The following is a 27545-nucleotide window of genomic DNA, read 5'->3' as shown; positions in this document are numbered from 1 at the left end:
TTCTTTTTCTTTTTCTTTTATTTCTTTTCTACTTTTACCTTTCTGAAACAAACCAGTCTTTCTGCTTGGCAGTTTTTGAAATCTATTGGAAGCACTGATCCTCTAGTTGGGATTGTGTGTGACTTGCTCCTCTGTTGGGACATAACGGATGGAGGGGTGTTGCTGCATCACCAATGTTCCCCAACACTAGAGTATGAAATTTCCCAGCTTATGCTAACAAGACATAACACATGGGTGAAGATCTTTCCCTTTCTTTCCTACCGTAAATTGTTCCCAGCTTATTGCTGATACCCCTTGTCTCTATCAGCTGTTTGGGGTAGAGTTAGAAAAGGGCAATTATATATAATACTTCCCCCTAAGGCCTCCCTACACTCCAATTACTTTTAGTTTAGGGACTTTCTGAGCTAGATATGATTTCCCCTAATTTAGTAACCTTTGATAGACTTTTTTTCTGCGAATTTGTCCAGTCTTTCCTTGAACCCAAAAATGTTTTAGCATCCACAACACCGTTGGGCAAAGTAAACAAAGAAACATTGCCCCTTGTTTGTTTTGAACCTGGCAGTCATGATCTTTGGTGTCTTCTTTTGCTCATATACACATGCACATGAATGCAAATATACTTCTCTATCCTAGAAAAGCACAGATTTTCAAAGGAGGGACCCAGAGCTATGTTCAGGGGGCTGTGATTTTCAAAACACTTCAGGCTCTCAACTCTGATTAACCATTATTAGGAGCTGGATGCAAACACCTTTAGACCTCTTTTGGAAATCTTGCATGTCAGTCCCTAATCGGTACTGAAAACTTCTGGCATTCATAGAAGCTTTTGGGAGCTTGGCAGTTTTCACATTTGTTCTTTAAGCAACTAAATACAGACTTCACTCTTTTACATTTGACAATATTAAACTATACGTGTGATGAATGCAGTTTTTTCAGCTTCCACCTAAGGCTCTATAGCTTACTTGCAAACCAATAACAGAATTTAGGTGCTAAAGTGAATACTATAGAACTCTCGGCATGCTTTCCTTGCATTTACAAATCATGCTCCCAATTCAAATGAAATAGTGGCTTTCAGTAGAAAAGGTAACGGGGAAGGTAACTGCGGGCAAGGAGCACTGTTTTTGAAAACAAATTTAGCTGTACAAAAAAGGAAGCTAAAAAAGCAACAGCATGGAAAAGAACATATTAGCATTTCCTAAGTTTTAACATACTCTGAGAAAGAAAAAAAAACAATCACAACCTGTTTTGGCCAATACGGACGGGTAGAAGTTTGAAAGACCATTCATTTCTAGTAAGTAGTATGCTGAGTAAAGGTAAGAACCGCTTATTGAAATAAGTGGTTGCAAAAATGTACCTTTCTTCCTTCTACCCAATGCCCCCATTCCCCCAGACAGTATTTAGCCTTTTTAGAAAGGCAAAATATATATACTGCTTGGTGGAGGCCAGACAGACAGTCAGCACACACATCCTGACCAGCCGGAGAGCATGAGTGTATTGGCTGGGCAATTAGCACACTTGTAGCTCCAGACCAGCCACAGGATATATTGTCTCTAGTTGGGTTTATTATTTGTTGGGATATAAAGGAAATGGGACACAAATCCATAGGAAACCAGGCTCTGTTAGCTCTGGTGCTCATGGAATAGCTTGTTTTGTTTTTTCAGGAGATCAGAGCAGTCAATTGAAGTCCAAGATGTCCAGATGTCTGGTCACACTCTTCTGGGCTTGTAGGTAGTTAAGAGTGGCCAAGAAAAATATACTTTAAAGTATGACTAAAATTGGTTTGGACACTTTCTAAGCAAGGAGAGGGAGGAAAAAATACAAGTTTACCAGTTAAGGGTGTTCTGATTGCACATCTATAATTCAAAAATATCTCAGCTTTTTAAAAATAAAATGAAACTTTGAATGCAATTAGCCCATATGCTGAATTAAGCACTAAATCAAACAGAACACATTATTAACTTTTGAAAACTAGCTACAGAACATGCATAATAGAATTTCATTAGGTTTTCTGTAAAAAATGCGTAGCCATAGAGTACTTTCCTCATAACTACTGCACAGTGCAGCTTGATATAATACACATTACAAGGTGTGGTGTCAAAAACTCCACAGGAGTCTTTATGGTCTATTTCATAAATAAAATAGCTATTCCAATTTGTCCAAATATATATTTATACAGTAGACCATCACAGCTGAAATGGGAGGTAAATAATGAACAGTATTACAGTATGAATACACAATTGCAGTCTTTTTGTTGATGTATTTCTCCATGGCAAGGAAATAACAAAGGTAACAGGGGCCTACGTAGTCCTTTCGTCCTACTACCTGCTCTCACAGGTACCTCCAATGCATAACCCCATATTTTTTTTGTTTGCTTTAAAGAATCAGCACTTTTTTCAGTAATTCTATAAAAACATATAAAAAGGATGCAGGACCAAGTGAAGGACCAGGTGAAAGTACTAACGTTTCACTCCTAAGGCTGGGTCCAAATGCCCTTGATTTTGCTTTAGCTCCATTGATCATTTTGTCAATTAAAAAACCCGCAGAATGATTTGTAATGAACGAAATTTTCTGCCCCAAAAGAGGCCTTTACTGCAAAATCAATCATGTGTACTGCTAGACCTAGATGACTACAGTCCACTTTGAAAAAACTTCATCCACAAAATCTCATAATGACTTGGGTAAGACTGTGTTAGGATTATTATTGATCATGATTAAAATACATCTACATGGTTTAAGTAGGAAGTTTTCATACTGTATGCTATAATTGCAGTAAGGCCTATCAATTTTTCTTTGTCAAGAACAAAGACTTAACCTTCACTGCAAATTCCTGTCTTTGTCTGAAGTTCAGAGTAGTCTGTTAATGTTATTTGAACTCAGGTTTAATGTTTTCTTATTTTTAATAAGAAAATGACCTTGGTCTAACATAGGATTACTAATTTATGGAATTGACGTCAGTAGTGATTTTTCTAAATCAAACCCAAAAGAGTACATTTCATTACATTTTTTACAGCAGCATAAACTAAACTGTTGAATTTTCCACTGGTATGACCACTGTGTTTAATTAGTGATAACTGTACGCCAGCCATGGAGCTTAAACAGCACTATGCCAAAACTAACTATAGTTAACTTCAGCAACAGTGGACAAAAGAGACCCTCCAGCCCTTAAGGAGATGAGGTACTTTTTCTCTCTGCAACAAACTGCTTTCAAAGTAATCCTTTGATTGTTTGTTGGGTTTTTTTTCAGTTTAAAGTGTATCCTTTCACAACGTGACCGGTTTTGACCCACTTCATAGAAACTGGCTGCTTTTAAACCATACTCAAAGCTCTCCTGTGTACAGTATGTTCTTGTACCTCCCTATGTTGTTTTTACTTTGGAAAATTAATATCTGCTGGACTGCCAGAAATGTTCAGTGTGTTAGTATGTGGAAAGAGGATCAACATGAGTGGGTGAAAATTCAGAAATTGGCTGAATTAGCAAAGTTCCTAATTACTACCTGAGACTGTGATCATCACTGAAATCCTTATGCCTTTTGCTGGTCTTATGTTGTGATGAGATTTACAGCACTTCTGGTGCAAAGGTGGAATTAGTTCCTTGCACTGTTAAAATGCTAATGTTAAAACAGATGGCGGTAGCCACCACTGTTATATGACAGTGAGTATTTAAGCTCTTTGATTACGTTACCTGATGAAAGCTGGGAATGCCCTTTTAATCATAAAAGCTTAGAATCAGCTCTCCCCCAAATACTAAATGGGTCCATAGTGAGACAAATCTCAGGACCTCTCTGTTTCATGTGCAATGGTGGTACAGCCAGTGCAATGCAGACAGGACCCACAAGTCCCTTGTTCCCTTCCCATAAGGGAACAAGGCTGTTTATCCTGAAGGCTTTGGAAAGACCTAAAAGCAGTCTGCCAGCACCCAGAAGGAGGTCACTGGGAAGATGGAGTCAGGCTCTCTACAGATCTGCATGGCTGGAGGACAAGCAACAATGGTCTGCCCTTAATTTCACATTGTGTAATCATGACTATTGCCCCTTATGTCATCAAGAAATTTTGAATTTTTAGGTATCCTTGTTCATAGATGAGTTATTTTTACTTTGAAGAAGTCTGGGTTCTGCCTCCTTCTCCCATGAAACAATTATCACAAGTTATCACTCTGGCAGCATTTCTGAAGGAATCACCATACTGTCCTCTTTAGTAGAGGGTCTCCTGTGCTTTGAGGGAATGGTTGGCCCCATTATTTTCCTCCACTCTCATATTACAAAAGAACACATGAGAAAAGTTAAGTGAGACTAAAACAAGACAAGAGACGAGATAGAGATTGATAAATCCACGACACTAATGATATGTCATATTTGAGCAAAGGTCTGTGCAAATTTCTTCTCCCATGAAACTGAGCTAACATGAAATCAACTGCTGGTCAATTGAGTCCTCATTCATTTCTTCCTCTGCTCAGCATTATTTCAAGTGTTTGTGAGGTTGTCACTGGTATTTAATTTCATTTTGATAATGAAGACTTGCAAACTAGATTTATTTTATCTCAAATTACACATTTCAAAATAATTGAGACGCAGAGTGGAAAACCAGATATTTAGCATATGGAATTTGTGCAATCCAAAAAGCACTCAGAATTGAGTTGATGATTTTAGACAAAGGAATAGGAACACTCTCCTTAAAAACCAGTTCCTTCTCTCAGAAGCCTTCCTATAGATTATAAAACCCTATTTTAGTAGTCTGTCCCTATTTGGTAAAATACTTCAACATGTACTGAAGGAAATATGTAATGGTATCCTGTTAACTTCAGTGAAGACAGGTCTCCCTGTTGACCTAAATAGACTAGTTTAAAGATAAGTATTTGTGCAAGTGCTTTGCTGACTAGGAGAGAACACGAGTGATATCACAATTTAATGATCATTCCTGAAGTGAAGAGGGATAAAAAAGCAATAGTTGAACTAAACATCACAAAGAAAGAAGGATAGTTGTCTATTCTACTTTCCACTGCTGTCCCAGACTGTGGGATTTCTGCACAGATTTTTTTAACTCTCACAAATCATCTGCAAAGGTGTTGGATTATATATACACATAGCTGACTGTTAGTTACAGGTATAAAAGGTACCCGAGTCCTAATGGTTACAACTCTATTAATTCTCTTGTTTTACTGCCTACAAATTTCACAGGCCAATGACATCCTTCAAAATGCAGCACCTCAGATTTGAAAAAAATAGTGTCATTTTGAAAAAAAATAAAATAAAATACCCAAGCACTTTATCTTAAATTTACAGATTTATAGGAGGCAAAATCCATGGTCAGCAATAATCACCTGCCCCTTAACCACCTCTAAAAAGAAGGCAGAAAAGCAAACATAATTCCACTACATTTATTTTCTCAGAAAGAATAAAAAAGAATTTAAAGAATGTGAAGAAATAACTTACTTTCAGTGCAAATAGGACAGCATCCTTTTCTGTTCAGGATTTTACCCTAATAGGGAGAAAGACAGGCTGATTTAATGAAAGAATTTTTGAAGCAATGACTGTGTCATGTTGTAAGACTGGATAAGCCTTTGAAAATAGTTCAAGTTGTGTTTGAACTCAGTGCCCTGGTTACAGCTCCAAATATCAGGTGCTAAAAACAGACAGAACTATTCAAAGAGCTTCCTGGTAGTCTTATAAGAAATGAAATTCTAAAAAGGTTCTCTGTTACCACATTTCTCTTTAGAGAGAGTGTGAGAGAATTGACTAGTCATTGGGTTAACAAGATTGCTACCTTTTCCCCCACCTCCCCAAAATATATACAATACATTTCCCATGCATTCCCTTTTAGTCACCACACAGAGGCAATCTGCTCCACCCCAGGCCCCTCCCAAATTATTCATTATTCATATAAAAAAGAAAGGGGGGGAGGGAGGAAGGAAAGAAGAAAGAAAGAGAACTGATAGAGGTCTAGTTTGGCTAAATCTTATGGTACGTCCACCAAATCACATAGACCTATGTCCCCGGTGAAGTAAATAGGCAGGCATCCAAGGATGTGCAACATTTAAAAGCAAACAATTTGGTCTCAACACAGCAACATGGATAAAGGGCTTGAGCATTTATCTACCACTCTGCCCAGGTCAGTTCTACTTAGAGTTGTGTCTTATACAAGGATGACTAGAAGCAGGAGGCATGCCTCTGTGTGTCTAAATCCACGCTCCTTTTCAGTCTTCATCAATTTAAAAGACGTTCTACCTGATTTTTTATTTAAATTTCCTAAAGTGAACCATCAAGCTAGTGGACACGCCTGGAAAATTTCAGCCTAAACAATGTGTTTTTCCAAGCAAAAACTGTTGTTGGTTTTAACAGAAGTTACAGTGACATTTGAACTCACCCATGTTCCCATACAGGGAAGGAAAGGCATACGAAGCTTTGCTGCACCCCAGCACTGACCCTTTGCTCCAACAGCAGCTGAACACAGAGAAAGTCCCCTCTGTATGACTACTGTTCCTGTTCCCAACCAAGCAGATGAGCAAGGCGAGGCAAGCAAGAGCAAGCAAATGGAGCTGTGCTATCCTGCCCACTCAACAGCCCAGAAAACTTGTGAAAACAGAAAAAAATAGGTGGCAGGTCTATGCAGAGAGCAGGGAAGTGGGCATAAGCAGCAACCCCTATTGCTGTCTGCCTTGCCTTCTGCCTACAGTGCTGCCAAGCTTTGACAATGTGCATGGGGAGAAATGAACTCCAAGTATCTGCTGGCAGGCTGGAGTGGAGCACACTCCATCCTGCCCTTGGTTGATGTACACAGAATGAGTGCTTGGTGATGAATGTACTTGGGCACACTGTCCACAAGGCGCAGAAGAAGCTCAGTGTAAGCTTGTCTTTGAATGTGCAACTGCATGTGAACAGACTTGACGCACATCTGGACTTGAGAGAAGGGCTGGATCAGAGTTTCATGGCAGTGTGGGCAGCGCTTAAGATGTTTGTGAGACCACCAGGCCCCAGAGCAAAGAGAATAGCCGAGGACCAGGCGGCAACAGGGAGGCCTACCCAGCACCTGCTAGAACAAAACCACTTAAAGGAGGAATCATTAAAACCACACAGAAATAGGGAGCTTGGCAACACATATTTGTATGAACGGAACACATGCAGCTGAATGCCACACACTGCACTGCACAGCCTTACCTCGCTGCTTCAATAAAAGAGTTGAAATCATCAGCCGAGCTGGAAGTGGCAAGAATTCAAGTGAAATCGGATTCTCCAAGGCAGCCTGCTGAGGCTGGTTACTTGAGCCACCATGTTGGCCCGAGATCCTGTTTTTGTCTTGTAGAATAAGGAAACCCATTATTGCTAACATGTGCTGCAAGAGTTCGTTAGCATTGAGGGTTCCCTTAGGAGTGGGCTAAGTGATGTGATCCCATTTTTCCCTATGAATATTTATAAGCAGACCACATTTGAGTCTATTTATTTTCTGGGATTTTTCTTCTTTTTTATGAGGTTTTCAATTTTAATGTCTGAGGTTTTTATTTTATATTTTTTTTAAGGCAAAACTAATTGCTGGGGGAAGGGGGTTGTTTAGTTGTGCAATAGCAACAGCTGTTGTTTTTTTGTGCCTCATTTGGCACTAGAGTAAAAACAGCAACTTTTTGTTTGTAATAATAACAGATGTGTATAACATTAAATGCAGTCTGTGCTAGAGACGGGAGAGTGTGTTCTGAATAAATTTTCAGCTCACTTGAAGTTCACGGGTTCAAAATTTACCCACAGAATCAAACTCTGCAAATGTCTTCACATTCTGTGAATTTAATTCTATTAACTTTTGCCTTGGAGCTCAGAAAAGGCTGCATGCTGTAAAATTCAACAGGCTTTCCTTCAGCAGTACAAAAAGAGACATGTTCATGACCACTGATCATTACCATAGACCTAAGATGTTAGTGAGAAATGCAAAGGCACAAGGAGAGGGTGCAGGAGAAAAATTAAAAGGATGGGTAATCAGAAAGGAGATGGCACAAAGCAAGAAAGAGGCTTGAGCAGAGCTAGGGCAAGTAAATAGAAAATTAGGTATGAAGAGATCTAAAGGATCTGTGAAACTCAGTCTTGCCAAGTGTTGAGATTACTCCCTTTCTTTAAAGTATTTAAGCATGTGTTTAAGTTTAAGCAGACATGGAGGGTCCATAACTAACTTCAGCAGAACTGGACACATGCTTAATAGATTTGCTGGATGGGGGCCAGCAAGTACCGCACCTTGCAGGCTGACACTCCAGGTAACTTGAGAGAGGGAATATCTATTTGGAGTCAGGGGTCAGAAGGTAAGAAACGATAACCACAAGCCACATGGCTCACTAGAAGTCCAAGGAGAACCAATTTTACTATAGATGTGACAGGAAGGACTGATTTTGTGAGATGTATTGTCTCTGCTGCAGATGAAAAGTAGCTAAGAAAGACACTTCCTGTAATTACTGATACAGGATTAAATGCTCCAAAAAGAAAAGAACAAAAGAAACAGAAAAGTGTGCCTATCCCTATGAAGAAAACTAAAGAAAAGGCAGAAAGAGTCTTCAAATGTCTTCTATGTCAGCCTGCAACCAACAGACTGAATAATACAAACGGTTGCACAGTATTGGAAATTTCTGCAGAATTGCCACTTTGAAACCCATCCTTTCAAGAAATAATTGGCCAAAATTTATACTGAAAAAAAAAAAAAATTCTATCACCAAAAAATCCCACAATATCATGCAAAGAGTATTAAGAATGCGTGGTAAAGCATTTAAGTCATGGAATAATATTCTAAGTTCTTTGTGAATCTTCAGTCCTTTCCCAATGAGTTGTCTATATCATAATACAGTTTTAATGAGATAAATTTATGTGGCCTGACACCTGAGGGACACTAAACCACACTTTATTCCACAGCAGTCTTCAACAGTCAGTGGAGACTGCTTACTGTCAGAAACATCGTGAAGAGAGAAAACAAATGGAGAGCACACCACTACAGTTTGCAGAGGCAGCAGCATAACTATGCATGATATCCATATTTCCAGTATCAGAATCACTAATATATCTGTATCTTGAATAATGTGGTGTGCTTAATTGATGTTTATAGATTCGTGACGGAAAAATCTCATTAAAGAGAGTGAAGTAGAGATGAAAAGTAGAAGATTTAAATCCATTAGCATACATTATTTGCTTTAAAATTACTTGGTACCCACTTAGAATAGGAAAATAAATCTAACTCTAGAGTTTACATTCTTTCTCCTACTTGTCCTTCCAATTTAGCTTGAAAGGGCAGAAACACAATGTGTTCCTGTGGAGGAGAGTGGGTTTGCTTGCAGCTTGCATTTAAAGGCAGGGAGCAGGGTGACTGGTCAGACACTGGAGCGAATGGTGCTGCAGGGTAACAAAGCCTGTCTTTTCAGCCCTAAGGAACCAGATCTTGTCTGAAGACTCACCTCAGAGGTCTAGGGCAGTTTATGACTTCACGTTAACCTTGAAACAGACTGTGTAGCAACACTAAACAAGTTTGTCAGTCAGTCACTTATGCTGCTGCAGGAATGTGGGTGGTGAATTTTTACCCACCACTATTTTCATTTTAGAAGCCACTTCAACTGATCATCTCAATGCTCAAATTTATATATGGATACTGCTGAAGTGATCTACTTCACTGAAGATCTATATTAAGTCATATTAGCTGCTTGATCTCAGAAGCATCTTAAACATCTATAATGCATCAGCACAAGGTAAAAATAAATGCGATGCAGTGTGTGCCAGGTTCTCAGTCAACAAAAAATTTGAGGAGACCTGAAGAGCCCAAACTCTTGCTGCTTACACCATGAATGGCCTGAAGGTAGCAAACCTGATTGCCATGAGCCACATCACATTCCCAGAAGAGCAGCTTCATCTGTTCACGCTTCCGAATGCGTATGCAGTATCTCATGTGAGGCCCATTAACAGGAGAACTGCCCTCTGCAGTGAGTGCCAGAGGATGCAAGCATCGTTCTTTAAGCCCATTGTCACAGCAGAACAAGGAGTCCCAAGGTACAGGCTCTCTATTATACCACAGCTTCTGGCTGTCAAAAGTTTACATGTATAAAATTTTACAAACTAGAGTTTGTCATTTAAAAATTTTATATCTAGGTGTCTGTGGCTCACATTTTCCCCACTGGTTTCCAGAATGGAAAAGGAAACACTGAGAAGGTGTAATCTAATGACTTGGCTTTCTCTTCTGCGGTTCAGTTCAAAGATCTGCCCCTACATGAGGTGCTATTTAGAGCTCCCTCTTGCGAATGCTTGAGCCATTAAAAAAAATAATCTGTCAGTGTCAGAAATCCAAGAAACAAAGGCTGACTTTAGCTCAAGGTTTCAAGTAAAAAGCTAATTTTTGAAACAATTAAGTAAAGTTACAGTTACACCCGTCTTTGGGTCACAACCTTAGACAAAGAAGAATGGCGTGGTTGAAATCATTTGCTTTGCTTTGTCTAATTTACATTTTCAACCAAGTATTAAGCCTCACATGCACTGAGAAATGCAAGTACAACAACCTACTGTGGCTTGCCTTAAGAATATGCATGCTCTTGAAATATTAATATAGTCATCTCATCGCCTTATAAAACTATTAAATATGAGTGAAAGGGATGTTCCAGTGCAGATACCTGGGACAGAGAAAGTTAAATGCAGAAGGAGAAATGGAGCAGAGACTCTTCAGAGCAAGGACAGAGGTGGAATGACCATATTCAGGGTAACAGTAGCACACCTGGAGAATGCCAACCTAAATTAATATGCCAGAGTATCCCTTCTTTTCAAACTGCATGCTCCACTGCCATGCACACACTTCCAAGAAACACTGGAAAAGATAATGGTGGAGAAAAAAAAGAGAAGAAAACTCAGTTCTTTTAAAAAACTCACATGAGGACAGCTGCTGACTGGAATGCACTGTTTCTTGCGACACTCTGTCTTGCCTTTCACACAAGCACAGATGGTGCAGTTCACAGAGGACCACATCTCTCCATCCTGCAAGAGGGAACATGATATAGTATCAGCTGGAGTGGCAACAGGAAGCTATTTCAGCAATGTATCATTGCACAAGAAAGGATGACTTTCCCTGTTGGCACTGTCTCATTGTTTAGTCTAAATTATTTTGAGGTGTCTGTCCATTGCCAGTTGGATTCAAGACAAAGATCAAATTCAGCAAGGTTTTCTTCCCTTTGGCCCTCTTGGTCAGAAATTCATTTTTTCAGGGCTAACCAAATCACATTTTCATTTTTCATCAGTGTCCTGTTTATTTGCATTGTTTTCTCTCTAAAACAATAGAGATAGCATCTGAGATGTGATCACACCTACCACAAATTTTCATTTAAGCTGACATAATTAGAAAAACCTGATTCACTTGGTTGAATGAAGTCTATAGGCTGCAAGTTAAAGTATTTGATTAAGATATACAGTGAATTTATTCCCAGATGTAGCATCATTTTGACTCAGGGCAGGAATGGTTGAATAATGAATTCTAACTTAGACTACTACAGCACTTTCACAGATATTTGATCTGCTAAACATCTGAAAATATTTAGAAGAGATACAGTGCTGAAATTCTCAAATGCGGAGCAGGTAAGACAGCCTATGTATGGCTCTGAAAGTATTAAGTGCAGAGCATAATATGCCTCATGGTCTTGTCCCCACTTGGGATGAACTGCTTGTGGAACTGCCCTAGCTCCTTTTTTACATGGTGCTGCACTTGCCAAGTGTGGTTTCTAAAACATTCTGTTTCACCCACTTACAACCTTGTGCTAGTCCACTTAGAGCCAAACTGTGCATGTTTTCTGTTTACAGGGCTGCTGGGAAGGAAGGGTGAGGATAGACTGGACAGGAACAGGCAGCTCAACCAGACAGATGTGAATAATTATGTGCCCACCTCAACATGATGTTCTGACCAGAAAGAAAAACAGACCATATCTGAAATGCAAAGGAGCCTAACTTATTCAGCGCAGCACGCTTGGCCAGAGGCTGTCTCTTTCCTGTTTTTTTTCTAGGGCATGTTACTATTGCCTAGTGTTTCTGATGTTCTTGGGTCTCTGATGACCACTCACCAGGCAACTACTAAGGTACCAGAATACATCACAGCTGACTGCATGCAGCTATCCTGAATTTTTGTTTCACAGCCGGTTTTGCACAGGAGTGCAAAAACACATTTGCTGTGCCCGTTCTATCTGTGTTAGAGAACTGACTTCAACAGAGCGACACTCGATTTACATTTTTGCACACAAGGCCAGAAATGGATGTACTCTTTAGTTATTTTTTCACACTCCATATAACACTAGTAATATAATAAAATCTTCACAAGAAGCAGAATATTTTAGTTGGGTGCCTAAGAAGTAGGCATTTGTTCCTGAAGCACAATGGCGTCAGTGTGAAAGTGCCAATCAGATGGAGTATAGTCTCAGTGTACAGTAGGTTCACATGTAATTTCCAGAATAAACACTTCAGCTATGTACACAAAAGATGGAATAAATGGGAAGCCATTCTGGCTGAGCAAACCAAGTATTCACAAAGGACTTAACATTTGATCTGATTCAAGGGTCTCTTAATTCACAGATGGCCCATGAGGTGACAGAATCTTTTTCTGACACAGTGTGAAAAAAAAGCTGCACCACTTGGAAAAACAAACAGGATCTCAGCAATAGCAGAAGTGTTCTGCAGGAAATCCCTTGTGATTTGAAAACATTAGGTGAGAGTGCAGTAGGTAACAGTTACTACATGGCTACCCCAGCATAAGATATCAGGGGTGCTGTCCTTAGCAGAGATGTGAAATGTAGTAAATTGAGTAACTTTCAGCCAAGATGAACTTCACAAAGCTCCTGTTGGCTCAGCTATGGAAAAAACTTCGGTTCAGCAGATAAAGCCTACAGGCCACTCAGAATATCTCCTCCATGAATATCAGTGTTTGTTTGGGAAAGCAGAGCATTAATATCTCTTACTAAAAATGCATCACTTGTCATGAAACAGCAGCTTGAACCTCTGCATATGGAAGGAGAGGCAACATGTAACATTCAAGGAGGAACCATAATCTTTAACTGCTGTGTATCAGCAGAATTTACACAAACTCAGAAAAAAAAAGCAGATGGCAAATTTTGCAAAGCTTTGCCTCCATCATCAACCAGAATGGTGAGGATTCTACTAAAAAACAAGCCACAATTCTAATCTACAGTAAAATCATGCTGTTTCGGCTGTTACAATGGCATCTGCTCTTGAACCACACCTGAAACTTTACCTGGAAGATCTTATTGCCAAACTTGCACACTTTCACTTCCTCAGGAGAGACATATGAGACACATTCCTTGCAGCAGTGGTCTTTGTTTTTATTGCATTCACCAGGAAGTAAGCACCTTTTCTTACAAATCACTGTTGAATCCTAGGTAAAAGGATGAAAGGAAATCATAAAATCATCACCAAGGTGTTTGTGGTCCTGTGTGTCCTTACAACAGTATTCCTGCTTGTTTATTCATTGCATCCACCCAAGCTACAGCTCAACTGCTTTGATAGGTAAGCTCAGAGAAAATAAAAATTATTTATGGATTAAGGGAATCTTTCATGGTCTATGAAGCTAAAGCCCAGCTTGTACTTTTATTTGCCTGCAAAATCTTACTGATTTGGTGACACTTTCATTTTTTTACCTAGGTGCAGAAGTGGAAGTGGTCACAGTCATGTTAGAGAACTAAATAAATATCACTGTCCTTCAGCAGAGATGTGGTAATTCATCATTTAGAAACTCCTCTTCCACTCTAATGCAAAGTTGAAGAGGATCATATAATCTGAGCAACTTTATTTTGCATCACACAGAGTCAGGCATCATGTCTCAGCTGAGGCAGTCAGTAACTTTTTAAACTTTCCTAGCAGAACTGCAAGTGCTCTTCAGATCATATTCTTTTGGACCACACAAGATGCCACAGAGCAGTACCACGCTTACAGTTCCACAGCCCTACAAATTACTGCTAAGCCAGATAACCATCAGCACACAATATCAAAGCATTATGGACTTACCTTGCATGTACACATTGTGCAGTTGTCATAAATAAATGAGGACCCATTATCATACACATTGCTGTGAAAGAGGCAGCTTCCAAACGGGAGGTCAAACACTTTCCTCTGTCCTGAATATAAATAAACAGTAAGAGAAACAGAATGTGGTCGAAAATATACCATATTGTCAACAAAAATAGAAGGGTTTATTGTCACCAGACCAAATTCATGTGCAATATGTCATTTGCTATGTGTTTCCACTTTGGTGTGAAAAAAATATGTACTTTTAACAGTTCACTGTTCCTTTAGTACACATTCATCTGTACAAATCCTACCATGGGAAGGAATATAAATATGATTTACAGCATGTTTATATTGGAAAAAATCTTTCTTCTCCTTCTCATCATAAACTGCACAGTGCAGCTAAACGAATAAAAAGTAAGCACTGCAAACTCTTAAGGTAGGTACACTTAAACTAGTTTAAACAGTCTTTAACTTAATGCAATAACTTATCAAATAAAGGAGTCTTAACTGGTTTTAGCATATCTACCTCAGGGGTTCACAGCAGCCAAGCTAAATCAACTCAGTGACACTGATGCAAAAATAACATAGATGTTGTCCAGTCTCATTAAGATAGCTTGGTGTACCATGTTCACACAAGACTGCAAGAAATACAGGCATTTGCATAGTTTATGAACAGAATGAAGGCAATAGAAGATACTTAGCCTCCATAATCCATAAAACATTCAGGCTTAATGAGAGCGAGGCAAGGGTTTGGAGCACTATACAGGGAAGGCAGTACCAAAATCAAATCCTTCCTGAAATCCTGGAATCCTGCAAGCACTTCCAGATACAAGTTGCAACAGAGCTTGTAGTTCTTGTAAGCTCCTCTCATTCTTCAGCTTCTTTCCCACTAGGTTATTTTAAACAAGTGACCATTATGATACATACACAAGCTCTTCACAAAAACACTATACTTACTTTCCTAATTTTGAATTGCCCCATTTACTTTTGGTGGCAGCCAACTAATAAGTTCTTTTATCAGTGGCTGTCACTTTCCTAGATTATTGTTTCTGCAGTCTAATGTTTAATAGGGACCAATTCCAAGGCAGGGAATGGCCACTATAAGTACATACATGAAGTACTAAGTGCTAAGCAAATACTTTAGCTTTTAAACCATTGGGTCTTGGCGTACTGTAATTCCTTCCTTTTTCAATAGTTCTTGATAAATGTAGAACATCTTATAAGAAAAAGGTTCCATTTTCTTTTGAGATATAAGTAAACAAAAGGATAAGTACACAGCAAAATCCATTGGATTAGCCTTGAGTTTTTATAATCTAATGTTAAACAAAAGTTATACAAAAGTTAGACATAATTTGAACATCTCTCTCTTGCAAATTAGCTACTTTGAATTAATTTCTACTTGCATAGCCAGTCTTCCTTTTACTGGATATGCATCTTTCTGAAAAGGCTTAATTTCTCTTGCAGGACTGACATATGAAATCAGTTGAGGATACTTGGTAGCCCTAAAAGGAACTGCTCTACATCCACGTACCACTTATGATTAAAGCCTAGCCATGGTCCTGCCTGTAACAACACTTCTACTGCTCCATGTGGGGCCAGGACTTCAATAGCATAGCTTGTGTCAATAAGTGAACAAAAGTCCAGTTCTCTCCCACACCCTCTTGCCATGCCTTGAAAAACACTCAGCACAATTCCGGGTGGCCAACCCAGCTCAAATAGTTGGTAAAAAACCACTGACAAAGGAGCTACCGCTTTAAAAGATGTGGTGATGAAGATATTTGGCTTAATGGTTGGCTTTGCTGGCTCATAACCACTAGTTAAACTAATAATTCAAATCCCAGTAGAGTCCACAGCATTCTTCTAAGCTATATACGCTGAGTATCAGGAATTCAATTGCAGGGAGGTCCTCCATACGATACTTTAAAAACCATGCCTCAGCATCCCTGGAAATGCTTCCCTTTCCTGACAGCCATGCAGCATGCTAATCATCCCCTGGCTTTACCTCCACTCCAAAACTTTTAACACTTCCCTGTGAATAGATGTTATCTGTTCAGAGGTATATGAAATGCTTTAAAGACCACATAAAATGAAACTGATTATTATTAGTGAATTTGTTTAATTCTAAGAGGGGAAAAAAGAACGTGTAGAAAGATCCCCTTGAAGCACTCAAAAATTAAAGCTGCATTTCAAATGCCTAGGTCAAGGAGGGGAAAGTTCAGTTGAGAAAAGCATGGGGTAGAGAGGACAAGGGGAGTTTACAGAAGGAAAAGAAAAATGGCCTCAGCCAAAACAGAAGCTCAGCATTTGGACTGTTCTCCATTTCATTCCTCTACTGCATTACTCTCTGGTCCTGCAGCTAAACGTTCTAGGCAGATATTTATCTGTAGCACTTCTCAATTAGCAAATAAATAAATTTGGGGTTATTTCAAGCAATCAAAAATGTTAAATACTATGAGAACTTGGAACTCTATATGGCTTGCTGCCTTCAAGGCCAGACTTCTCTGTATCCCTAACCTAGACCTGGAAACAGACTTTGGATAATAGTAAAGATACAGTCAAAATTATAAAGCTTCCATTGAAGAACTGGGAGTTATTGGCTCTGAAAATTTTCCAAACCTAGTTATAACCTCATGGAGCAAATTAAAACTAATTTACTGAGTAGGATATAAGTATTCCTTGTTTATGAAACAGACAGAATGTTAACCTGTGGGATCTGTGCCTTATTTTGTCACTGCCTTCTTTGTCATGACTTGGAAGAACTGGCCCTTCTTAGAGGCCTCTGACTTACACCTTTAAAATGCGTTGGAAAGATGTAATTGAAAATATTCTTGGTTGAAACTGGGATTCCACCTTAAGAAGGCAATCACGAGGCAGACTCCTGGGTCTGTGGCACGCCTCTGACAACAGTTTACAAGAATGCAATGTCAGTTCAGAAGTTTCCTCTGGCCTGCATTTCCTCAAAACAAAGAATGCAAATGCTCACATGAATAATAGTAGGACAGGGCAAGGCCTTTCCCTTGCGGCAAACTCCAAAGAAACATCTCTTCCTGCCTCTTCAAAACCTGTAGATTATAAATTCCACTGAGCAATAGAATCTCTTTCACCTCAAAGAATTTACCAGTATTGTGAAATAATGGTATAAAAGATGCTATGTACAAACACATCATATTAATTACAAAATTCTTAGGGAAAAAAACTCACTCACCTAAGCATTTGGGGCAACACTGTCCAGTAGGAATGTGACTGAGGTGCTGAGGACAAGAGAGAATGGGGCAGACTTCTTGGATACACTGTGTCCTGCCACCCTGAAGGAAAATAGGCTCAGTTAGAAAAAAAATTGAAGCAAAATATCAAGTAGACGTGCACACACACACAGACTGGTAACAAGGTCTTGAAAAACCTTAGCCAAAGCTAACAGAAATTTCTGCTTGCGTCAGGCATAGGACATGTACACCTGTCCTTCAAGACTTCCTATATTGCTTGCAGAGACCTTGGATTATTCATCTTTTCTTTAAGCTCTCAAATAATGAATGTAATAGCTGAAGAAACACTGTCTTTCTATCTTATTTTTTGGTGTGGATATGAGAAAACCAGGGGAAAATAAAATCATTATCCATGAACCTTTCCGGATGTTCAAAAAAGTTACTAAGCAATTTTTTACATTATTCTTCATCTCCTGTGTCATGCCCTTCTAGGCTTGTCTGGGACAGGGATTAAGTGCTGAAGCAAGATGAGAGCAGGTGTTCTTCCACTAAGTCCATGACCTCAGAAACCAAATAAGCCAAAATCACTTAAGAAAGCGCATTCTTGCTAGCCTCCAAGTCCAACTATGCAAACCCAGAAGGTCTGCTTTCTTCAGAGGACTGAAAATCAAGAAGGTATATGAAATTCTGAAAATGAATGAGGGAAAAACAAAAAAGGGAAAAACAATAAGCAAACTAAACTGGATATATCCTGGTGTATCAATGAATACCAGAAACAGAGGCAAAGACAAAAGCACAGAATATATGTCTAAGATTAAGTCAGTCAAAAGAGATTTTTGTTCTCATTCTGCTCTGTTGCCTGATTACTTCACCGTGCTTTTAGAATACTGTGTTTAGCTCTAGACCTCATATCAACATGTGCTCCATATGGTCATAAGAGGTCCAGGCTGTCAAACTTCAAAACTCAGTCCATCTTTGTCTTAGCAGGGAAAGTCAGTTCTTTTCATCTGTCTTGCCTTATTTATCACTCAGAGCTGCAGGATCATCCCAACAATCAGCTTTGTATTCCTGAAAGCTGTGATTGAAGACTTATGAACAGTCTCCTCCCACCTACATGCTGGATTGCTCTCGGGGCTCCCTGGGGAAAGGTGGAAAAAGCTGTTCATTTTGAAGAGCTCCGTGCCTGAAATGATCATATACCATTCCACTCCTAATGGCCTCAGTGAATCATGTAAAAGCTTTTACATATAGGCAGACCCACGTATACACTGTTACACAGAAAATAACGTGCTGACTGTACCCCCATTCTTTTCAGGCACTGAAGTCTACCTGTCCCATGGGGCTACCAAAGCATCCTGAATGCACGTGGCTAAGGACTGCTCGTAATTCTTTCACTGTGGCATGCAGAAACATAGAGTTTATTGTAGACTGAAATGACTGCTCTAAATTAAGGGTCAGACCAGAAACTTGACAAAATGAAATTAATTCTTCACTGATGTTCCTTAGTATGCTCAGGGAACAGCTCTGTGAGAAGAGACACAGGTGCAGAATGAAAGAAGGGCTCTCTGAAGCAGTGCCGTCTTTCATCCCAGGGAAAAAGGCTTTGAGAAGACAAAGTTCAAACTTCAGAGACCGTTCAGAAAAAGAGAAAGTAGGGCACAGAGGCCTCAGCCAGCCTGGTGACAGGATGAGGAATATATCCATGGAAGTTACAAGGAAAGGCTAAGAGAACTGGGATTGTTCAGCCTGGAAAAGAAAGGGCTTCAGGGTGACCTAATTGCAGCCTTCTAGCACCTGAAGGGAACCTACAAGAAAAATGGAGAGAGACTATTTACAAGAATGTGTAGTGATGGGACAAGGGGCAATTGCTTTAAAGTGGAAGAGAAAAGGTTTAGACTGGATATTAGGAAGAAATTCTGTACTATGACGGTGGTGAGGCACTGGAACAAGTTGCCTTGAAAAGTTGCGAATGCCCCATCCCTGGCAGTATTCAAGGCCAGGTTGGATAAGGCCTTGAGCAACCTGGTCTAGTGAAATGTGTCCCTGTACATGGCAAGGGGGTTAGAAATAGATGATCTTTAAGTTTCTTCCAAGCCAAGTTATTCTGTGATTCAGTGAAGATAAAGCAATGCTCCACACATTATGAGCTGAGGTTTCATCTTGTCTCAGCAGTTTTCTCAAGAGACTGACTTTGCTGGACACACTGGATGAAGGACAGAGTGCAGTTTCTGGGTAGGCTACCCACATGCCTGATGCACAGCATGGATGCAGCCTGTATGCTAGGACAGACGGAGAGGAAAATGTCTGCAGAAAAAACTGTCCAAAACTCCCCAAAGGTTGTAAGCCTGTGGTAATTGATCTCCAAGAGCCTTGGGCTTCATCTACCATGAGGGTGAGAACAGTGACTACCACCAACAGCTTCTCTTAAGCAGACTTTCAAAGCACTCATGAAATCCCAGGAGGACAGAGGCTTCCATACTCCCAATTTGTTACTGATAACAAGCATGTCTGAACTTAATAATATTTTATATACATGTTATTTAAGGTTAAAGGTTAACATCAGTATTATCAGAACCATGTTTCTTGTGGGCATCTCATTTTCTATTTCTCTTACAGGTTTTATCTCTGTGCTTTAGTGAAGCTATAAATCACCTAAAGAAGATTACTCCCTAGTTTTGCCCTATGTTCACCTTGTGCTTGAAAGACTGTTAATCCTCCAACTGAAGTAAAATTTCCATTGATTTTACACAATATTTTGTCTAAGTGCTGGCTGGCATTAGGATTCAGTCCACAGTGGATTGTAGAAATTTACTTTTAACTTTCATCCTAGAAGAAGTGCTACCAGTGAGGTTATCCTTACAGAAAATAAAAAAGGAAATATCAAAATTACATTTCTCTCAACTCCAGGATGCATATTCCAGACACTAAGAGCTAGGTCAGACACACACTGTAGACTCAGCAGGGATTGTTGTAAGAACTAAGACAGATGTTCAAGGTTGTCTCCAGCTATGAATAAAGATTTTACGCCACCAGCATGAGAAAGAAAAGCTTTGAAAGTTCAACAGGGTCACTACTGAGCAAGTCTGCCCCATGTCATTGGCAAGAGAAGCCAAATAAAGACACAACTAAGTGACTGTTTGTCTTCAACCACAGTGCGAGTAGCTACAGTCACCATGAACATATCAAGAGACATTATCATTTTTGTGACAGCAATGGCATAAAGGCAATAAATAGAAATATACCAATAAAGAGATAGGCATATGATTTGAGAGTCAAATAATGAGTGTTATCATTCTGGAATAAAAAAATTATTAAGGCATTCAAGGACTCCTGTTTCCTTACACCACATTGGCTGATGTGTATAGGGCTTTTTATGTCAACTGGATAGTGTATTGGCTTACATACACTTGCTGGTCACCAGGAGCTCTGTCTGAGGTATTAACTACTGTGTCATAGTAAAGATTTTCACTACTTCCCAAACATGTACTAAATACATAAACCCGGTCAGCAATATGTACTATGCAAACATCTCCAAAACATCCCCAGAATCACACGCTTGTAAACCCATACCTTGAGTTTACAATCAGATTACAGTCCCTGATGTGCCATGTGAGTAGACTTCGGGTATAAAAGGGAGAGGATACTATATTTAGAGTGGGGGTTTAATCTGGAAATAAAATAAGTGTTCTCTCCCAAACCAGACAAAAGAGACTCCAATTCTTATAAGAATGCTGGTGCAGTATGTGGTGGACAGCCCCTGGGAGTAACTTCACCCCTACACAGTATTTCAGAGTCCCTGAAAGAGACACGTCATACATGGTGAGAGTATCCTGGAAGGGTCACGGGAGGAAGATTTTTAGGAAATGCACAAAGTAGCAAACCAGTTCTCAGCATAAAAGCAAACTGCATCAATCAGTTCAGCAAAGAGACAGACAGACAAGCCAGAGCTTCCCACATCCATGCAGCCTGATCTGTTGTCTAGACTAGGATTTTAAAAATGCCTCTTTAGAAAGTATTGGATAAAATTCAGAATAGGCAGATCTTGAGCTTCAGTTCAAAACAGCAGATATTTATACTGCCTTGTGTGTGCTAGATTTTTGAACTCTGCATTTAGATTTCAAACTCTATTTTCTGGGATATCTCTGCTATAGAAAGACTTTAGAAAGTGGTCCTAGTGACAGTCTAAAGTGATGTCCTGAGCACTGCATGAGAAGGAAATGCTCATACTTATTTTAATACCAGGCCATAGAGATTAGTACAGATATAAATAATCATCTTAAATGTCTTAAAAATTACCTAAAATCTAGACACTCTAAACAAACCTACGTCCTGAGGACCTCACTGCCATTGTCCAAGCTTGCTTGGCCCCGGCAGATGAACCTTAGGATTAAAGGGTGGGCTCAGTTCAGCGCAGGCTGTGTCTCACCTAAAAAATCCATTGCGCAGGCTGGAAAGGTAAAAAGACCTTTCCCCAAATCTTCGTTCGCGAAGATGGGCCATTATTATTATATGGATTAGAAAAGGTACACTAAAAGATTCTTATTAATAAATTACTAAAGCAAACTCTGGGTCAAAGCAAAGGCATAATTCTTAAAACTATCTCAGTCTGATGCAAAGGCTTTCCTGGACACAGCAAAAGAAGCATAAAGAACTCTGTCAATTCCCAGCAGGTAAGAGTTTGACTCAACCACCTCTCCCTCCATGTGCACCCTTAGGATACAATCAGTTAGGTGTACGGTTTGTGTCATCAACAAGCTGCAATAACAAGAAAGTTTGATTAGTTGTCTCCAACTATTATAAACTCATGTCCTGGGCTCCTAGCAAATTGGAAGTGCACAGAGTTTGAACATCTTGACCTAAAACCAGGAACCAAAAAGTCTCCCTCTTTTGGAAGTCAATGTGTATGTGGTTGTACACAGCTGCTGAGGAATTAATTATAATATTCATTAGTTAGTAATTTAGGATAGAATGAAGCCTCTGAACACTGTTATGCTTTCCATCAACCAAATAGCATGCGTATAAAGAGACTCATTTAAGTACCAAGCCTATCCGGTCTGGCCATCTATTCCACTTCTCAAAAGCCACATTTCCTGGGATTGGTTAGATTAAGTAAATTAATTTTCTCTTTTGTAGAGGTAAGTGGGTTGCTGTTTGTTTGCTGAAATGTCACAGCATCCTCCTAGAGACTGAAGTATGTTGTTCCAGGATACAGCTCTCCACTTTGAAATCTGATTGTTGGGGAGCTGCTGGTCTTGCTTATTTCAAGTTTCAAAACATGAGTTGCACTGACTCTCCTGCAGGAGGAGGTGAAGGACCAGGCTGAAAGGGAACATTCTGGAACATGAAATGATGGGTTGTACAGTAGCTTTCTTTAAGGTATACACAGGCAGAGACACTGCTCCTATATTTCACAGTTGCTGGAAATGCAGAAGGGCTCCTTGGGGAAGGTCACATAGCACTCTGCTCTCAGCTGGGGGACTCTGCAACCTTCGTCATATTTCTCCAGTCTAATAGTGCTATGCAGAAGTGTTGCTGGGATTATATTGCATCTGGCTTCACAATCCAGCTGAAATCAAATTGTTTGCTGACCCAACAGCCTACTTGCAGAGTCAAGCAGCTGAACAGCCAGCAGCCCTCTCCCCTCCAGCGCTTACACACTGAGCTCTTGGCTCTGTCAAAAGAGATGTTGTAAATAGCCCTTCTTCACTTGGAAGCCTTGAAAATTTAATCATGGAGTGTACTTTTCCCCTTTCAGGCTGATTTCCTAAGGAAAGAAGGATTATGCAGGCAGAAATCAGGCACACCTGTAGCTTATGAATCCCTGATCAGCTTCAGCCACAAATGATCAAGGGATTCATCTGAAAAAGGTATACAGAGATAAAATAGCAAAAATCAAAGTGACATTAAGATCTCAAGGACATTTAGTTCCTGTAAGTGTTGTTAGTTTTTGTTTGTTTGTTTGTTTGTTTTTCAAACAGACTGCTGCAGAGAGTAGAGAGCCCCCAGTTTCTTTCCCAGAAGAGACACTAGAAAGCATCCTACAGTGTTAGGAATCAGCTGGCCTTCCAGCCAGCATCTCCCAGACCTCCTGCCTTTCATTCAGTGCTTGTGTCCTGGAGGTGATGGAGATTACAGTTAGGGCAGATAAGGAATCAAGTGTCACACATCTAGAGGAACAGAGCTTCATCACTTCTTCTGCTCCTAGAACAGTATTCCTACATTAGCAGGAACAGAGGGACGTAAGACAGGTGAGAGAGGTCTGTGTCCTGTACCTATTGCACCCTTCCCATGAGATGAGGCATTTTTCTTCATGTCTTTCCTGTGTTTGTGTTTTTTTCCCCCGTACCCACAAGGATTCGTGATACCCGTGGTTCCAGACTGGCCAGCAACTATTGTAAGTGCTGGATGCTTTCAGCTGGAGCCCACATATTTGTTCTGCTTTGGGAGCTGTTACTTTATTGATCCTTCTACTGGACAGTTCAACAGCTGAAGCTTTTCCAGGTTAGACCTGTTTCTCTCAATATATCTCTCCTGCAAGCAGAAGTAATGTGTCTCACAAATTATTCTGTACTTTTTATTAGGTACTTTTTAATGTCTCTAAAGTAACATGCAGACGGCAGAGCTTTCAGCTCTGTAACAGAAGCACCTATTCCTTCTTCTGCTAGTTGATAGTGGGTTAAAAATAGAACAGTACCTCTCGACAACTCAGAGATGATTGGATTCACACTGCAACCCAAACAACTTTGTGGACTGTTTAATTATCCTCAGCACTATTTCTAGCAACAGACCATCACTTTTCTGAATTTTTTTCCCAGTGAGAGACTATCTAAAAAGTTATCTTAATTTTCTCGACTTTATGAACACCACTTAATGCTATATAGCAGTTTAGTTCTTGCTTCCAGCATGCAGATGATTGGCCAGCATCTCAAATCCAGCTTTTCCTCTAATCTGAATCCTTTCACATCACCTCCATCACTCGCTGCCTTTCACACACTTACTAATCAGTTCTAATACTGATTGCTGTTCCTGTGCTATTACTTATACAGTCCATTCTGGGTAGTGGTATCAAAAGGCCTTAGACTTCTGAAATTAAAAATAGCTCATTATTTATAAGCAGTTAGTTAACAGAAATGCCACAATCACAGGTATCACTGCACATATCCTCCAGATATCTTGGTGTTTCCTATAAACCACACATCTTTATGCAGGCTATACTTCCCACTCTAGTCTCCCCACCAGCTGCTTGACAAGGCACACTCAAACAGTGCCAAGTCATCTCTCTGCTGCTAAGGAAAACCAGGATAGGGATCTAGCACCATACATACACACCACAGCACAATGCCTTTCTATAATGTTGGAGGTTATAACCTGGTGGAAGAGGTGGATTTTAAGGCAGGATGTAGGCAAGGACTGCATCAAAGGTCATACATATCCATGGGGATTTTTCCATTGATTTTCATCCACTTTGGATGACAGCATTTTGAATAAAAGTCCCAGAAATTGCATAGGCAATGGTGAAAAATAGCCAAGATAACCACTTCAGCAGGAATGGGCCAGGAGGGCAGCCACACACTGCAGAAAGGGGCTCTCCACCACCTTGGGGTTAAAGAGCAGGAGCTTTGTGGGGAGAGCAGAAAGGAAGCAAAGACATTGGCAAGGAAACAATTCCGGCACACCACTGCAGAAGAGAGTTCAGCTATTCATGATTAATTTAGCTGTTACACCAGAGGTCTCCAGTGACTATGGAAGCTTTGCTGTGAGCCACATGATTATTTATTTATCTTCTAAAAAGAACTGTTTCTATGAAAAATTGCAATAAAACATGTTAAGTTGGAAACTGTCTGTGGCCAGAAAACCTATTAAAAACCACTAACAAGCTTCTTCAGCTTATTCATGTCCTATTCCAGATAATAAGAAAGTTAGGGTTAAATCCAAGGGACTTTCCTAACTTCAGTTATTAGAAGCAGAGCAGTAGCTCTGTAAAACAGGTCCTGGCTTCTTGCAGCCATGACTTTTCCCCTGAATCAGTTGGAGCCTGCTTTGTTTTCATTGGCATCAAGAACACATGAAGCACAGTCCAGCGGGTGTACAGTTGTGTATACACCACCAGTACATTTGCATAATGTTTCAAAGTCCTAACTCAATGCTTACAGAATGATAGCCACTGCCACAATGTATTTATATAAATAGCACTTGCTTTTCATAAGATAAACTTGCACAAAGGGGTTTTTTCTTTTTTTCTTTTTTTCTTTTTTTTCTTTTGTTTTTCTACAGCATGAGCTTTGTGATACTACCTTACAAGCTTTTCTTACTATGTCCTACAGTAAACGGTACTCCTATAAACCCCATACTTTGGCAGCTATCAAAGACTAGCTTCACCCCCACTTCCAAATCCCACATTACAGTGCAGTATGGGCCTCCCTTATGAGAACAGCTTTTCCTTCTAAACAGTTGGTTCACAGAGATACAGTTATTAAATCCCTCCAGTGTCCCCAGTGTGTTTCCTGCATACAGAGAATACTAGTACCATTGTGGTCCTGAGAAAGGTGACAATTCTGACTCTCACTTCATCATCATTCTTTAAAATACTTGGTCACAGCAAGAAACTCTACAGATGTATCCACAAAGCTTTGCCTTAGAGCATTAATTTTAAACAATTCACCTTAAGTTATCTGCAGGAATAAATTGCAAGACTTGAGTGAATTAAATCCCCAAATTCCCAAATTCTGACATCTGGCATTTAGATACAAAATAAAGGCTTTCTCTTCAATGATGTAGATACTTTCTTGTAGACAATATGAACTTCATTTCATTGCGTGGTTTGAAACTTCAGGTTTTGGGGTGCAAATATATAAACAAGCTCATAAATAAAACCAACTGGGGTTGTTCTTGGAAGAGCAAAAAAGCACACAATTTAGAAGAAGGTGCCTGCACACCTGAATTTTGAAAAGTTGTTACTAGGTCAAAACATACCAGAATAGCTCACATCAAATCACTGTTCCATTCACAAGCAAAGAGAACAAATCTCCTTCAGTGGTTCAGGGCTATGAGGTATTGGAGAAGTTGAGACTTAATCCTTTGACAGCTGTTTCTACAATTTATGGATGACCTTGCCTCAAGGTCTGATGATAAAGCACACTGATATCTGTAGAACATCCATAGTAAAATAAATCATACTGTCATACTAGTAGTAAGGACACTTCTTCTAGCTTTTTACAAGACCTTTATACATGCACGTACCGTCCTTCAATGTTATGTTCCATGTATACTGCTGAGGTAACCTCAGGAAATATAGTATTACATACACACTGCTTCCTTAATGCATCCATCACAGGTTTTCATTAACAGGAGATCCTGGTTGTCCTAAGCACTTAGCAAAAAGAGTTAAAAATACACTTTAAAATGTTATGTGAGAAAGAGGTAAACTGCAAGAAAAACTGCAGTGAAATAGTCACAGAGGTACCTTCAATCTACCTGAAGTGGTGTAGAATTAGACTCACTGTCAGTCAACAGTACCTATCTATGGTAACATCCCTAATACTTGGGTGCATAATTAAATTACACAGCTCTGCACTACCTAGAGCTGTTCATCCCCAGAAATATGACTTGGCTCGACTCCAGAGCAGGGCACACTTTGGCTTGTGATCAAGGTAAAGTAACATGTTTTAGTCTTAAACACAAGCCTGAGCAAGGGGTGCTGAGGAATCTGCAGTTCTCCACAAATAGCCTTGGGAAGTACTTTGATTAGGAATCATTTACAAGTCACAGTTCCTCTACCGCTTCCTCCTTCCTCCGGGGGTAATGACTTACAGAAGCATCAGCAGCAAATGCCGGCATATCCCAGTCCTGGCTAGCAAGACTGATAGAAGAATAACAGGGGTTTTTCTCTCATTCCTAGCTTGCAAACAATCTGCACATGCATGGGTAGAGGGTGGCTGAAACCCTAAGAAATCCATTCCTCCTTCAAACCTCTTCATAGACCATGATGCACATTCAGATCTCCCATGTCTTTTCTTTCAATTTTTTCACTATAAAGTACATATCCAGCTACTGCTGTTACTTTATGGATGGGATCCTGTTGCTAATTAATGGCTTCTAATTGGCAACAAAGCATCTGTAAGAGGCTGATGTAATTTGTAATTTGATGTAAATTTTAATTTCCTCAGGGACAGCTTAGGCATGATGAAGAATCTACAGGAATATGGTGCCATGTAGGCATCTACAGCACACCAGGGCTGGCTATATTTTGGGCAGGCCAGCTCTTTCAGCATCTGCCTAAAGGCCTGCTGCTGTTCTTGCTCTGGGTCAGCCTCATTATGGCAAGCAAACCACCTTGGAACTTATCTCC

At 39.8% G+C, this 27545-nt stretch overlaps 1 protein-coding gene across 2 annotated transcripts in view; it reads right to left on the bottom strand.

Annotated features, from left to right (window-relative positions):
• BMPER (BMP binding endothelial regulator) overlaps nt 1–27545 on the bottom strand; it is a 147817-nt gene that overhangs the window by 56410 nt on the left and 63862 nt on the right. For both annotated transcript variants that reach the window (XM_027675659.1, XM_027675660.1), the window contains 5 exons: nt 17200–17299; nt 13992–14101; nt 13222–13362; nt 10863–10967; nt 5427–5472 (listed from right to left, as the gene is read on the bottom strand). In XM_027675659.1, coding sequence (XP_027531460.1) covers nt 5427–5472; nt 10863–10967; nt 13222–13362; nt 13992–14101; nt 17200–17299 — 502 coding nt within the window. The remainder of the gene's footprint in view (nt 1–5426; nt 5473–10862; nt 10968–13221; nt 13363–13991; nt 14102–17199; nt 17300–27545) is intronic.

Source organism: Neopelma chrysocephalum, unplaced genomic scaffold, assembly GCF_003984885.1.
Source record: "Neopelma chrysocephalum unplaced genomic scaffold, ASM398488v2 Primary Assembly neopelma1_26, whole genome shotgun sequence".
Taxonomy (NCBI): domain Eukaryota; kingdom Metazoa; phylum Chordata; class Aves; order Passeriformes; family Pipridae; genus Neopelma; species Neopelma chrysocephalum.
This window is presented reverse-complemented; position numbering and strand designations above follow the sequence as displayed.